The sequence below is a fragment of the Phyllostomus discolor genome, chromosome 1 (genome assembly GCF_004126475.2).
Source record: "Phyllostomus discolor isolate MPI-MPIP mPhyDis1 chromosome 1, mPhyDis1.pri.v3, whole genome shotgun sequence".
Classification (NCBI taxonomy): domain Eukaryota; kingdom Metazoa; phylum Chordata; class Mammalia; order Chiroptera; family Phyllostomidae; genus Phyllostomus; species Phyllostomus discolor.
The window spans coordinates 81672371-81687799 of record NC_040903.2 but is presented as its reverse complement, the minus strand read 5'-3'; the positions used below and the strand labels follow the sequence as shown (position 1 = coordinate 81687799).

The 15429-nt window shown below is 38.0% G+C and overlaps 1 protein-coding gene, 1 non-coding gene and 1 pseudogene across 5 annotated transcripts; all 3 read left to right on the top strand.

Moving 5' to 3' along the window:
- Nucleotides 1-555: 555 nt before the first annotated feature.
- Nucleotides 556-662, top strand: LOC114493541. The gene has a single exon (XR_003684178.1). It is a non-coding gene; the product is annotated as a U6 spliceosomal RNA (small nuclear RNA).
- A 3750-nt stretch (nucleotides 663-4412) lies between these two features.
- GAR1 (GAR1 ribonucleoprotein) lies at nucleotides 4413-14423 on the top strand. 4 transcript variants are annotated; one of them, XM_036025332.1, is made up of 7 exons: nucleotides 4413-4567; nucleotides 5056-5299; nucleotides 6794-6948; nucleotides 7511-7570; nucleotides 10934-11075; nucleotides 13648-13725; nucleotides 14099-14423. In XM_036025332.1, exons 2-7 carry the CDS (start codon nucleotides 5068-5070, stop codon nucleotides 14110-14112), a joined length of 681 nt encoding a protein of 226 aa, XP_035881225.1. In that variant the 5' UTR covers nucleotides 4413-4567; nucleotides 5056-5067; the 3' UTR covers nucleotides 14113-14423. The 4 variants fall into 4 exon arrangements, with proteins under 4 accessions (XP_035881225.1, XP_028362732.1, XP_035881233.1 ...); XM_028506931.2 differs by lacking the exon at nucleotides 4413-4567 and adding an exon at nucleotides 4621-4717; XM_036025340.1 differs by lacking the exon at nucleotides 4413-4567 and adding an exon at nucleotides 4802-4905.
- LOC114493639 lies at nucleotides 13258-13397 on the top strand (annotated as a pseudogene).
- Nucleotides 14424-15429: the final 1006 nt, after the last annotated feature.

The window sequence follows — 15429 nt, the reverse complement described above, 5'->3', positions numbered from 1 at the left end:
ACAATTCTATTATGTAAATTTAGAGTAAAATGCTAGAATAATACATAATGTAAGAAACTAAAAAAGTGTCTCTGTTGAAGTTTGATACATTGATGTAATTGATGACATGTCACATGATGCTGAAGAGATTTTGTGTAATAAAACAAAAAACTTTTTATCCACACTGATGGATCAACAGATTTTAATAACAAATGTCATGTGGTAGCATTTAAAAAATATATAAATTGTGGTAACATTCAAGAAAACTTTTCCATAATAAAATGCTGCCCAAAACAAAGGCCAAGATACATTTACTGTTTTGTCTTCAGACTGGAAACAAAAGGTACATTTAGGAGCAAGTGTGTTGGCATCTGCATTGATGGTACCCCATCAACAATTTCTGCATCACTTCCTGAGAAAAAGAAAACCCTGATGTACTCACAACATACTGTTTTCCTCCCAGAGAAGTACTGGTGTCAGATATTTTTGGAGCTGAAATGAAAAAATTTCTGAGTGATGCTACAAAAATGGTGAAAGTTGCCAAAGGCCAGTTCACTCAGGAATGTTTAAAAAACTGTGCTCACTTCGGCAGCACATATACTAAAATTGGAATGATACAGAGAAGATGAGCATGGCCCCTACACAAGGATGACATGCAAATTCATGAAGTGTTTCATATTTTTAACTCTTTTTCTTGGCACTTCCGCCTACTACACTGAAGTGTATACATCACTTCATGCATTCCAGTTTTTATTAAATGCATTCCTTTCAATCAAAAAACAACAACAAAACTATGTGGAAGCATGGACAAAGACCACATAAATTTACTGCCACATACAAAAAATCTTTTGGCTTAGGAGATCATTCCTTCTTGGGAAAGCCAGCTGCCATGTTACAAGAATGCTTAAGTGCTCTGTAAACAGGCCCATGTGGCAAGAACTATATCCTTTTGGCAAGATGACATTAGCTTGCTAGGCACCTGAGTGAGCCACCTCAGAAACGGACCCTTCTTCTCTAGTCTTGCCTTCAAATGACTGTAGCCTCAGTCAACATTTTGATTGCAACTACACGAGAGATCCTAAAGCTAAACCACCAAGCTAAACTGCTCCTGAATTTCTGATCTACAGAGATTACACAATAAAACGTTTATTGTTTTAAACCACTAAGTGTTGGGGTAATTTATTACACACTAAGAGAAACATACAGATTTTGGTTCTTAGCAGGATGTTTGAGCTGAAAAGTGAATTGTGGGAATACTTTCAAGAAAATAGTAGGCTAGATTTTGCCAAATGCTCTGAAGATCAAGAATAGTTACAGAAACTTAGCCCACTTAGTAGATATTTTTTATCACATGAACTAGTTGAACGAGTATATTCAAGGTCCTGGAGACATATTTTGATTTCAAGTGACAAGATTCTTGGTTTTAAACAGACATTGAGTCTTTGGAAAAATCATGGCAAAAAGAAATCTTGAAATATTTCCACTGCTGCTTGCACTTGAGAGTGAGAAAGTCTCAAGTGTCAAGTTGAGACCCAGTCATCTGGGAAAACTGCAGAACAAACTGAACAGTATTTTCCCTCCCTTTCAACACAAGGGTATGTCTGAAAGAGGGCTCCTTTCGCTAAATCTTCTTTTCAGTCTGAGTACCCGACTTTGGATAAAGAGGAACCCTGTGAGTTGACAATTACAAACATAACATGAAATTTATTGATTTGCACTTCTACAAGTCTGGATTTCTGTGAAAGGAGCATTCTGCCATTTATAGGGAAGTGATAAACATTTTACTGTACTTTTCAACATCTTGTGCAAACAAGCTTTTTCTTATCTAATGAGCATTAAGAACAAATACAAAAATCATCTCATTTTGGTTGCAAATGAAATCTGTGTAAGACAGTCTTAAGATCAAGTCACAACTGAGAATACACAGGGCAAAAACAGCAAAGATTTCTTACTGAATAGGTAAATTTCATTATTTTTAGTTTTAAAAATAACACTTTTATGTATATATAGGCCTATAAATAGAGATGAAGACTCACTAAAATCATTTTGCAACCTTTACTAAACCAAAGGAAAAACTGAAGTTTCCTTTCCCACTTAATTTGCATCAGATTTTGATATCTTTTGTGTGTGTGGGGGGCGTAGACTACAGAGTAGGCTAATAAATAGAACAACAATAAACAGATTCTCACAGAAACATTCTTTTTTAAATTTTAAAATATTTTTTACAGAATTTATTGGGGTAACACTGGTTAATAAAATTATACAGGTTTCAGGTACAGAATTCTACAGTCTTTGAGCACTGAATTCTACAGAATTCTACAGACTTTGAGCACTGAAAAGAGCACTGAGTTGCACAACAATGTGAACCACTGAACTATACACTTAAAAATGACTAATAAAGTTTATGTTACATGTATTTTATCAGTTTAAGAAAAGCATTGACAATTATCATTGAGTCATTATGTCTACAACTTACTCATCATAAATAATATTTTTGGCACAGATTTGAGACATGAAAATTATTTCAAGGGTGCCTCCACGATAAAAAGACAGAAAAAGTCTGGTTTAGTGAATGGGAAAAGGAGGTCCTGTGAGCAGGAATCGTTCAACATTTGCAGAGAAAGAGAAGCAAGGCAATAATGTTGGCCTGAGGTGGGCAGAGGTCAGGTGTACAGCACAGGAAGAAAATAAAATTAATTCTATCAAAGGGCTAATCAAGAGGGGGATTTTAATTTAGATTTGTTGCTAAAGGAAATGGGGAGATTATTTGGGGTCCTGAGGATGGCTATGGTTTGGTACATTTTAGTAAGGTCAATGTGTCATCACATGCAGTACGCAGAGAAGAAAAGTCTGGAAGTATTTATTTTGAGGCAACAAAGATGCTCAGAATGGGAGACTGTTGTAGTTCACCGCTATTATTTCTGTACTTTTGAATTCTTGTAGATCATATTGGGTGATTTCGGGGAAGAGTAACACAAGAAAGTGTGGTAGTGACAACAGGAGGCCTGTAATGACAGTACAAGAGCCACCTTATAAGGCAGAGGTCTCCAACCGCCCAGACGGGTACCAGTCTGGGCTTGTTAGGAACCGACCTGCACAGCAGGAGGTGGCTTGAATGTAATGAGCTGGAATCATCTATAAACTATCCCCTCCTCTCTAGTCTGTAAAAAAATTGTCTTCCACAAAACATCCCTGGTGCAAAAATTTGGGTTGGGGATCACTGTTATAAGGAATTAATAGACATTGGTAGCTTTGGATAAGAGACAGCAACCAAGTCTGGGGCAGGAATGTTGATGATGATAGAGGAGAGTGCTGAAAGGCCTGAGCCCAAGAGCATGAGGACAGACAGAGAACTGGAATGATGGACCATTTGGGAAGTGGAAGAGCAGGGAGCCAGAAAAGGACTGAGGGCTGTGAGGATCCAAAGTTGTAGGTTATCCCTCTAATTAGTTACGGGCCTTCACTTCTCTTGAAGGTCCCATAAAAGTTCAATGGTTTCATCACACTGAGTTTAAGATAACAAGTGGAACACCAAATAGTGAAACACTGAGTACAAATAAATATTAAATTACACAAAGCGAAATAGAACAGGTAACTTATGAATAATTCTACCTCTGATGTACAGAATTTAAAATAAGCTTATCAAATTCCTTTTATATGTGGGACTATTAGGTGCTTTCTCAAGCAGTGTATACTTTAGTGTAGAAGACAGACATATCATGATTCCTAATATTTCCATACTGAAGTTTACAAAGTTCTTTCAAAATCAAAATAACTCTGAAATAGGTACCAACCCCACCCTCGTTCAGTGGCCAATTGTGTCAAATTCCAAGGTAACGCCTGAAAAGATTCGGGTGTAAGAGAGACAAACCAAAGTTACTAAGCCATCAGCTTTCTTTGGGTGAGAAGCGTTAGCGGAAGCTGCAACCAGGTATCAGTGACGGGCTTAAAAAAAGAAGGGAAGAGGGGCTCGTAGTATACACGGTGTACAGCCTGGCAGTGCTCAAAGCGTACTTCACAAAGGAATAAACTATCCGGTACAAAAGATAAAAATATGGGTTGGTTTTCTCCATCAAATAACAGTTTCTTTAAAAATACACTGGCACCTTTTTCTCCTAGTGAAACTACAGAACAAAAGTACCGCCACAATTCAGGCACAACCCTGCGTGCTTCAAAAGACAAGGAAGGAAAAAAGGACTGGTGAAAACGCAGACAAGCCTTCGGGTACCGACGCTGCGGGTCAGAGCTGCTTAGAAATGTGGGTGACAGCTGGCAACGAACTGAGGAGCGAGAGGATCACCTCGCAGCCTGAAAAACAAGGACCCAGCGAGGAAGCTGGCATCCGCTGGGGACGTGCCAGGCCGGTAGGAGACTAACCGAGCCTCTAACCCCAGCCGTCTCCCAGGGCACCACCGGGGCACACTTCATGCGACGTCAGGAAGCGACGGACGCCGCCATCGTGCGTCACTTCCTCGGCTCGTCGGTAGGCAAGTCTAACTGTCGTAAACCAGTGGTTGAAGTAAGACATGCTACTCTTCCAAGCGCTGAAGGCTGTTTTGGAAAGTTGACGGTGTCGTTGGTCCTGCCGGTGAGTTTTGTTTGTTTTTTGTAAACCAGTTATTAGAGTTTCTGGACTCGCCCCTCCAGTGTGCCGGTACGGTGGCCGAGAAGGCTAGTGTGCGGCGGAAGTACCGGCGGGTGGGTGTGCGCTCCCGGGCTAGACGCGCACGTGGATCCGGTGAGTGGTAGTAGGGAGCCGAAGGAACAGGGAATGCTGCGGCCGGGAGGGAGGCAGGAGGGAAGGGACAGCAGCATGAACACCTTGCTGCCTGCGGGGGGAGGAGGTACTAACCGAGGGCGACGAAGCTGGTGACAGTGGGTCGGAGCTCACAGGGCCAGGAGGAGGCGACACTCCTCACCCTTCGGTTTTGTCACTGGCGGCTTGGGCGTTGGTTTGGTAGCAGAGTTGCTGTTTTACTGTCCCCTTTTATGGCCTTTTGGCCGAGGCTCAAAAGGGTGAAGTGGTGTACCCAGAGGTCACAGTGACCAAAAGGCACGCACTGTTTTTCTCACCAGGTGGAAGCGAGCATGTCTTTTCGAGGCGGAGGTCGTGGAGGCTTTAATCGAGGCGGTGGAGGTGGCGGCTTCGGTCGTGGCGGCGGCGGCAACAACCAGTTCCGAGGTGGAGGTGGCGGCAATTTCAGAGGCGGCGGCGGCAATTTCAGAGGCGGCGGTGGCGGCAGAGGAGGATTTGGACGTGGGGGTGGCCGCGGAGGCTTTAATAAAGGCCAAGACCAAGGACCTCCAGAACATGTAGTTTGTACGTGGGTTTCTAAGTTTAGCCTACTTGGGGATGGGGACGGGCTTAGGAAGTTGTGGGTTTGTATCATTAGTAAGTGTGACTGGGGGTCAGGTACTGTAAGATAGGTCCAGCAACTCACACTCGGAGGTCGCTGCTTGGTTGGGGAGTGAAATCTGTGGAGATGCTGTCAACGGCCTTATAATCATGCTCTAGTGTGTAAGGGGGAGATTAGGAAGGCTGAAGGACACTTAGAATGCATCATGGAGGTGGGACTTGAGCTTGGTCTGAAAGATAACTAAGTAGGTAATATTTTATGCTTATCTCTATTGTTCCCATTTTACAGGTAAGAAAACTGTGACTCATAGTTAAGTTTCTTTGACAGGGTCGTGGTTAGGAATAAATGACCAATCAGTAAGTGATGTATTTGAGATACAAAGCAAGTTTTCTGATGCCAAAGCCCAGACTTTATCTTACTTATAAGAGAACTGAGCGAAAACTTTTTGCTTGGAAGAGAAACTGCAGAAGGAGGCCAAGAAAAAGACCTAATTAGAGCAGTTTTGGAGTGATTATCAATGAGGTGGGATTGAGATGGAAGTCAGGGAAAGTGACAGATTTGACAGTGGAAGCGTGTATCAAAGAGGAGAAAAGATGAACACAGTCCAACATAAAGAATGGGTTTGGTCAGTATGCAAGATGGTTTGCAGAGGGTAGTGGTTGGTCAGAGGTCCTAGGCTAGGGCCATTTCAACAGTCCTTGTGTGAGAGAAACAGTGAGAGCATGGTGGAAGTGAGAAGAAAAAGGAAGGGTTAGATGGGAGAGAGATTTCAATGGAAACAAATTTGGTAGAACTTGACTAATACTGTCCTGGGAAATGTTAAAGTGTTCCAGATTTTGAGCCTGAATGATAGGGATGGACAGTTGGTTTTGCAGCAGTGTGATGAATAATTTAGTTTGGGTTGACAGTCAGTTAGAAATGGAGGTAGTTATTTTGAGATTCCACACTTTTCTGGAAAAGATTGAAAAGTCCTTGGTGAAGAGATGGTAGTGGGAAGGTATAAAAGGGGAAGAAAAAAAGACAGGGGAACAGGGGTAACATCAAGACTGATTTTACCATTAGGGATTGGGGAGAAGAAAGAATAGACATTGAAATGCAATATGGTGTTTAAGCAAATAATAATACTAGTTATTGATGTAATAAAACCACAGTTACAGGTTGCGTGGTCTCAGTGTGCCAGGCACTTTTCTAAGCACTTGACATTTAATATTGCACTTAATACTCAGAATACTATATGTTGGGTATTAAAGGTGAGGACACTCAAGTTGAGAAAGTGAGGCTCTAACCCTGTGTCACATTGCTGGCTTTGGGGAATTGGAATATCAACCAAAGGCTTTGTACCTCAGGAGAACAGATACGGTGAAATCCCAGGTAGTCAAGAAGAAAGCTTCCAGGAAAGGTTGGTCAATATCATTTGAAATTGCTTTATATTTTAATGTTTTCTTGTCCTGTTTCAGTATTAGGAGAGTTCCTACATCCCTGTGAAGATGACATAGTTTGTAAATGTACGACAGATGAAAATAAGGTGCCTTATTTCAATGCTCCAGTTTATTTAGAAAACAAAGAACAAATTGGAAAAGTGGATGAAATATTTGGACAACTTAGAGATTTTGTATCCTTTTTAATTAGAAGATATAGTAATCTCATTGAAAGGTTACGATTTGCTTTTTCTGGAGCTAGGCATTAGCTAAATTGAATCTGTTGCTTCATGACACTGTTGCTAAGATTGGAACATAAAAGAGAATCAAGAGAGGAGAATGTATTTCCATATATACAGGGGTGGCCAAAGATGGGTTTACAGTTTGTATGATAAACATAATAATAAATAGCTATAAGAATAAACTGTTTTGCTTATTTGCTTATACTCACAACTGTAAACCAACTTTTGTCCAACCCTGTATTATAAAGGTAGGTCCTTTAGAAGGTTTTAGAAATGATTTCCATTAGGATAAGTGCTGCAGGATAGAGGTACTTTGCTTTGGATATGATGGGGCCCTGGAATAGTATGGTGGAACTGGAAGTTTTAAAACAAAATATTAATTTCTCCTGGAAAACTCATTTCTCCCTGTTTCTAAACATTTCCATATATCCTAACCTTGTTTTTAAAATTACATATGAATTCAGATGGTTACCTTTTTTTATCTTAATTGATTTTTCCTTAATATAACTAATAGTATTTTTCAGTTAAACTGTCAGAAAACATGAAGGCATCATCCTTTAAAAAACTACAGAAGGTGAGTCAAGCTCATGGTATGCAGGATCCTTGGATTTATAAGTGAATGACCTACCCCAGGGCAGTCCTGTGTAGGGCACTTTGAGACTCCCTCAGTATATCACCAGTGAAGCTCTTAAATTGACATATTCTGTACTTCACACATTGAACTTATCATCTTGAAGAGTAATTTATTTAATACAGGCTTTCAGAAAGTATTCCTTGTTCATATTAGCAAATGCTGTGGTTGCTAGATTATGTTTTTTAGTTTATGTAAAACTATCTTATTGAAAAGCCTTGCATGACCAAATATTCTAAGTAAAATATTAAATTATAAAACTCATCTGAGGGAAGTCAGATATTAAATGATTTCACAGATATTTCGATAATATTCAGGTATATGTGGTGCAAGAGAAATACAGGTAGCTATGAAAATGTTAGTAGTAGAACCAAATTTAGTGTCTTGGTTTTCTGAGGAAGTGAGCTTGAAGCTGAGATGGGAAAGTTGATTAGCAGTTATTGCCAAACCCACTTGTCAGAATTATCTGGGGGTACTTTTAAGAAGATGTATTTCTGGGTTGCACTCCTAGAAATTTGGCCCAGAATGTCTTAGGTAGGGACCAAGACTCAGTTGTAAAAAAGAAAGCTCCTAGAAAACTGGGATGTAGTTAGGCTGCACCAGGCAAAGAGGAGAGGGAAATGCATTCATTACAAGTAGAGAAAACAGTATGTGCAAGTCTGAGACAGTAAGCCACTTGAAGGATCCGGAAAAGGCAGAGGTGTAGCTTGGACATAGAATATTTAGGAATGAGAAAATTGTGGATTAAGACTAGAGATGGGCAGGGGCTAGATTAGTTAAGGCCTTGAGGTCATGGGAAAGAGTTGAGACTTCAGTGTTAGTTTTTAAATATTAGGAAAAGTGTGGTTAAATTTATGCTTAAGAGCTCAGGAAAAATAAAAGAAACCTAGGAGGGGGTCAGTACTCTGTGTGAAGGGGCCAGGTGGAGGCTGCTGCATTAGTCCTGGAAGAGATATTTTGGACTGTGGAAATGGAGAAAAATGGATGGATTTATGAGAGAGATAGGAAGTAGAATTGGTAGGTTTTGGTAATTGTTGAGCTGTTGAAATTGAAGTAAAAATTGCTACCATCTTTCAGATGTCTGATTTCAGCACTTTATGGATGGTGTCACTGGTTGCTGAAATGGCAACACTGGAGAAGAAGGGAATGGGGGAAGAGAATGAGTTCAGTTTTGGGTGATAATGAGTTTGAAGCATTTGTGAGATATTTACACAGGTGCTCAAAGGAAGAGTGGACTAGGGGCAGAATTGGGAAGTTGTCATTGAACAGGCAGTGTATGATAGTCTAGGAAGAAGCTTTGGGGCACCTCCTGAATTTATCTATCTGTAAGTCGAGACTCGGAAGTAACTGCCAAAAAAAGAGAAGGCAAACCAGAAGAGTTTCATAAAAGTGGTACCCAAAGGTCAAGAGAACAATATGTTCCCAAGAGGAAGGGCCGCTCAGCCAAGGCAAAGTTCTCATGGGAAAGAGCAACATGGAGGTCAGCAAGTCGTGGAGCCAATGGAGTGGGGGCCCAGAAGCTGGCGTGGGATAGGAGATGTGATGGGGACAGTGCCTTCTTGCTGGCATCTGGCATCTGCCTGTGGAAACCCTGACAAATATGCACTGGGAAATCGTACTGCTTTCGGTGGGCCTAAGAGCCAGGCTTCTCATTTGAAGAAAAGAATTTGCCTGTAATAGCCATTTAAATTTGATATGGTTACCTGCCTTTTCTCACAGCATTATTTATTTGAGGATTTATTTAGTTGTTTTGTGTTTGTTCTTTAAATCACAGATGCTAAACTACTACATTGTACCTCTCCCCATTTCTAGATTCAGTGTTGAGGTTCAAGCCTTCCTCACCCAGCCTGTATTGTTGTAATGAGAGACTCATGCTGTCCAGTCAGATTTTCGGTGCTACTAGATGGAAATTCTTACAGTACAGTAGCCATTAGCTATTTGTAGTTTTTGAGCACCTGAAATGTGGCATGTGACTTGGGAGCTGAATTTTAATTGTTAATTAATTTCAGTCTAGCCACATGTGGCTAGTGGTTACCACATTGGACATTGCAGACCTAGATAATGTTCTTGAAGGAGTGGTCTCTGCAGGGAAGGAAAGTGATAAGGTGACATCTACAGAGGGACTCAGACATTTTGTTATACTAATAAGTTTGAAGGCTTCATGTGTGTTTTGTGTACAACTGTGAAATGTACCCATTATATTTCATTATTATGAAAAAAGTATTTTTTAACCCTAAACATACAGTGAATTTAGTTTCTACAAACCTTCCATTACTTAATATTTTCAGTAAAATATTATTGATCCTTTATTAAAGTCTTGAAATAACTAGTAGACATACTGGACATATGCTTTATTTTGGACTTTAATACTAAATTTTTAATGGTTTCATTTTTCTTACTGAATTCTGTTGAGTTAAAATGTTAATTTTTGCAAGGCTTTATCTATTTCTTAGGAAGAATTAGATTGCATTGGTCTTTGGTCTTTCTGTTTATATATATGTTATACTTATTATGTGCCAAAGTTTAGGTGTTTTATGTACTTTATTCTTTTGATTTTCACAAGGATCACGTGAGGTAGGTACTGGGTTGGCCAAAAAGTTTGTTTGGTTTGTTCGTTAAATAGAATACACGGTTTTCATTTTCACCAATAATTTTACTGATTTGGATATGTCATCTATCTCCTGTGTGGTATCACATTGATTGTTCTCAATTAATGTCTCAATTTGATTGTTGTCAACTTCAGTTGGTCTACCTGACCCTGGAGCATGGTCCAGTGAAAATTTCCAGCATGAAATTGTAAACCACTTTTGACACGTTCAGTCAGTCACAGCAACTTCTCCATACACTGCACAAATCTTGTTTTGTGTTTCAGTTGCATTTTTACCTTTCTTGAAATCATAAAGCATAGTATGCCAAAAATGTCACTTCTTTCCTTCCATCGTCAGTATTAAAATGTTTACACAAAAATTCACCATTTATGATGAGCTTTTTTTTATAATGCACACGGATACAATACAATCTAACAAAATTGTTTTGAATGAAGTTAGATGACCTAGTGCTACTAGAGCTATCATATGGAAAACACCAAATGAGCTGTTTGGCCAACCCAATACTTTATTATCTTGATTTTACAGATCAGAAAACTAAGCCACAAAGAAACTTAAGTCCTTGTCCAGGGCTGTACTGTAGTATATAGTAGAGCTGAGATTTGAACCCAGGCATTTTGGAGTATAGGTGTAGGTTCTTAATGATTATACTATACTGCCTCCAAGTCATTACTCTTAACTGTTTCTATTATACTTCCAGTTCTATATAGACCCATATAAGCTGTTGCCACTGCAGAGGTTTTTACCTCGACCTCCGGGTGAGAAGGGACCTCCAAGAGGTGGTGGCAGGGGTGGTCGTGGAGGAGGAAGAGGAGGAGGAGGAGGCAGAGGTGGTAGAGGCGGTAAGTTACTTGTGGGATAAAATTTGTAATGAGATTTCAAACTTGCAGTCAATTCATGTAGTATAATTATATTTTGTACATAGGCAAACCTCCCTAATGTTTGTTTGTTTACTTTTCTAAAGCTGTCTTTAAATCTTGGCAGATTATCATAGCAATAATGTTAGTTTCAATTACTTATTTTAAAAAGTCTAATAAAGTATAATTTTGAGGAATTTCATCTCTGAGTTTTTCATGTTTTGTTGGGAATTTTATATAAGATCATAACTGAATTTTAATGTCATTGAGTGTTGATTGTATGCTGGGAGCTGGTCACATAGTTTCTTTAATAGCTAAGTATATTTTAATATTCAGAAAACCTTGCAAGGTAGATGATATCCTCATTTTTTGGATGAGGAAATGGAGGCTTACAAAAGTTAATTTGTCTTAAACAATAGGCTGCCTAGAAATAAAATCTGTGTCTTCTGATGTCATGTCAAAGACCATTATCAATAAATTAATTGCTTTGAGGTCAGTATTTTGACACGTATTTCCTCAAGGCTTTGGTACATTCATTATCATGGGCAACTAGCAGGCTTGGGGAAGAGACGGGATGGAGCACTGGGCGTGCTTGTGCCTGTGAGTATTGTGGTGGGTGGACGCCTGGAAGGTGGACAGAGCCAGTGGGGAAAGGAAGAGGAGCTGAAAATGGGGTTGGAAAGCTTCTGTTACTGGGTCAGAAAAGAGACAACTCACTTTTCATATTGTGTCTCTTGATTTAATTATTATTTCACTCTATAAATGTACTTTGTGGGTGTAGATAGCTAGGAGATAATTTCTTAAGAGAGCAAACATTTCTTTTTAAAATATTTTTGGGAGTGCCTCTTCGGGTGTTTGATGGAGAGAGATCCCCTCATTCCTATTCTATATTTGATCTCATACACAATGTTAAAAAAGTTTACAACTCTAGTTTTTAAAAACCTTTGTATTTTTATACCAGTATTTAGAAATATGTATTTGGTTTTTTTTCTCTTAATGCTTTCTCTTTTATTTTTTATTGTTTTAAATATTTATTTTTAAAGAGAGGGAAAGGGACGGAGATTTGCATTGTGTATTTTTACCTCCTTTGTCATAGATTAATTGACCATATAGGTGTAGGTTAACTCTGGGCTCTCTAGTGTGTATTCTCCATTGATTATTGTGTCTGTTTTTATGCCAGTATGACCATACTGTTTTGATCACTATTGCCTTGTAGTATAATTTTTGATATCACATAGTACGATTATCTCCAACTTTATTCTTCTCAAGATGCCTGTGAGTATATGAGGCCTTTTGTGGTTCCATATAAATTCTTGGATCATTTGTTCTACTTCTGTGAAAAATGCTGTTGGTATTTTGACAGGGATTGCATTGCATTTATAGATTGATTTGAGTAGTATGGACAGTTAACAATGTTAATTCTTTCTATCCATGAGCATGTTATGTGCTTCCATTTATTTGTGTCTTTCTCAGTTTCTTTCTTCATTGCCTTGTAATTTTTTGAGTACAAGCCTTTTTACCTCCTTGGTTAAATTTATTCCTAAGTATTTTTTTGATGCAATTGTAAATGAGATTGTTTTCTTAATGTTTTCTTAACTTCTCTTCCTTATAGCTTATTACTGGTAAATACAAATGCAACTGATTTCTGGACATTAAGTTTGTATCCTGTTACTTTACTGAATTCATTTAATAGTTTTGTTTGTTTGTTTGTTGACTCTCTAGGCTTATTTCTATATAATGTCATCTGCAAATAATGACAGTTTACTTCTTTCCCTTTTGGATGCCTTTTTTTTTTCTTGTCTGATTGTTTTGGCTAGGACTTACTGTAATTTTTTTAAATTCATCAATTCGGACAAAATAAGCCGCCCCCCCCAAATAAGTAAAAAGGAAGACTGAACTAGGAAGCCAGTATGTGTTGGGTAATAGAAAATTGCTGCGCAAATTTAAAATTTCAAGGCTCATCTACATGTATCAATGATGGTCCATATGCAGCTCAGTTAACCTTAAAGGGTGTGTTTATTGTAGAATGCATAGATGAAAACCACTCATTATCTGCTTTCCTTTGTTCTTATGATAAAAAGCCATTGTTCAATCAAAAAAGTATTTATGTAACCAAAAGGTTAAGATACTCATACAGTTAACAATGGGGCTAGATGCAGCTTTATAGTAACAAACTTTACAAATTCACTAAAACGAAATACTTGTCACAGAAGTGAGGAGAACCAGGTTTGTTAAAGTAACTATGGTGATAGAAATGTATTAGCCTCAGAAGCTACTGAGGGTGGTCCATTCTAGCCTAGTACAGTGTAAAAAAACAAACAAACAAACCCCAAACAAAAACAGAATATTAGTTTAAAAATTGTAATCTAGGGTTTTAGTCTGCTTCTCAATTGGGAAACTTCTATGTTTTTTCCATTTTTATCTTTTAAAAAATTCTATAAGATACATTTATGAATCTGTATTTTTCTTTATGATTGTAGGGATTGTATTGATATTTGTAGACTTGTCAGAATATGAATGGCTGCAGTTATTTAATAAATGTGTCTTTTATTTTTAGGTGGCTTTAGGGGTGGAAGAGGAGGAGGTAGAGGTGGAGGCTTCAGAGGAGGAAGAGGAGGGAGTGGTGGTTTCAGAGGTAAATGAAAAATCTTTAAATGATTGAATTTCTAGAATTGGTACTGCCTACCATTTTAAATTATTTATTTATTTTATTTCTATTTACCAGCAAGTCTGTAGACTACCCTGGAGTTCTTTGCTTTATCCTAATTATAACTTTGGTTTATATCACTCTTACTTTTTCCCTTTGAATTTTTTTACCTTCAAGTTTATTTTGATGTATTTTTAATTTGAAAAATTAAAAAGGTGTATTATGAATGACAGTTAAATTTGGTAAATATGTTTGCTAAACATTACAAGGACTAATGTTGATTTTAAACTTTAGATTTGGGTGATAGAACTATTAAAAATTCATTTCTATTCCTTTAATACTTTTGTTTTCTTTTAATCAGGGAGAGGACATTAGGTGTAAAAGTTGACAGAAGAACTTTACCAGTTGATTTCTGCATTAACCTGCATGACCTACTTCTGGGGATCAGTGATTTGTTTTTTGAACAAGTCTTGAAGTCCTGGGGATTATATGACCGTGGCATTCGGATGTCAACATCACTCAAACATGAGTGCGGCAGAACAGGAGGCATTTATGCTCTAAAGGGATCTGAACAAGTGTTCTTATGTTTTGTATTCTGCTTGGAATTGTGATTGCTTAATAAATGGACAGTTTTCCTATGAAGCATATTTGAATTTTTATAATAAAAGTGTCTTTTATCCCTTTAAGTTATTTAGAGTTGTGTTAATTAAACCAGAGCTATTTTTGAAATTAAAATGAACAACTAAAACCTAAACCCAGTGTTTTTCATGTAGGGAAAATGATTTATATACGGATATAACCGATCCTTAAAAATTAGGCTAGCGAAGCAATGCTTTACTATTGTTTGTAAACTAACACCCTTTCAAAGTTTTTGCCTTTTATATACAAGAACACCAACACCCTTTATTGTATTTTCTTTTTTTATGTTAGTAAGCAGTGTCTCTAATTGTAATGATTAATTGGTCAGAAAATTTTAGCATGGATTACAACTCTATTAAAGTTGGAACAGCTTTGTTCAAAGTAAGAACTAAAGTTCAAGAAATTTCTGAAGACAAGTTTAATTTTTCTCATTTAATATAGTTCAAATGTTGAAAGTTTTACTGATTGTTCTTATTTTACTTTTTTAAAGGTGATTCTAAAAGTTTAAGATGTCATTCACGTAAGCAGATACTTGATTTCCTTCCTGCTACACGTCCAGAAACCTGTGTGGAGACACGATTAGTGGGATTGGTTTTGGTCCCTGTTGGTGCTGTGTCAGACGTAGTCATGAAAGCAAGTTAGAATACTGTGATGCAGGACCATTTCCCCTGTCACTAGTTTCCCTCCAACTTGTGTTTTTTCTCAGAAGAATGATGTTGCCATATCTTTTCCTAAATTTTTCTAACCTAATACTCCTGGGAGTAGCATATAGTATGGTCTACGTCAGTATTGTGGGTTTTACTTATCTTTTTGGATTAATGGAATTGTGGCAACATTAGTAGTTATGTAGGCTGTGAATATGTATAACGAACAAATGTGTTGAAAATTACTGTTTCACAGGAAGAAGCAGTTGTGCTTTCACAACATGAAACAGAAGGCTCTTTGATTTAGAATCGTCGGGTTGACATTTTTAGAATTAGGGCCAGGGTTTCTAGGCTTAGTTTATAAAAGATATGGTGAGCACCAAAGGGGCTGTGACATCTTCCCAAGGAC

Bases quoted from the DNA above. Each gene is read 5' to 3' on its own strand.
- GAR1 (XM_036025332.1), top strand. From the start codon at position 5,068: ATGTCTTTTCGAGGCGGAGGTCGTGGAGGCTTTAATCGAGGCGGTGGA. The intron at 6,949-7,510 runs GTATCCTTTTTA...TATAACTAATAG, and splicing joins TTGGACAACTTAGAGATTTT to TATTTTTCAGTTAAACTGTC. The intron at 11,076-13,647 runs GTAAGTTACTTG...TTTTATTTTTAG, and splicing joins AGGCAGAGGTGGTAGAGGCG to GTGGCTTTAGGGGTGGAAGA.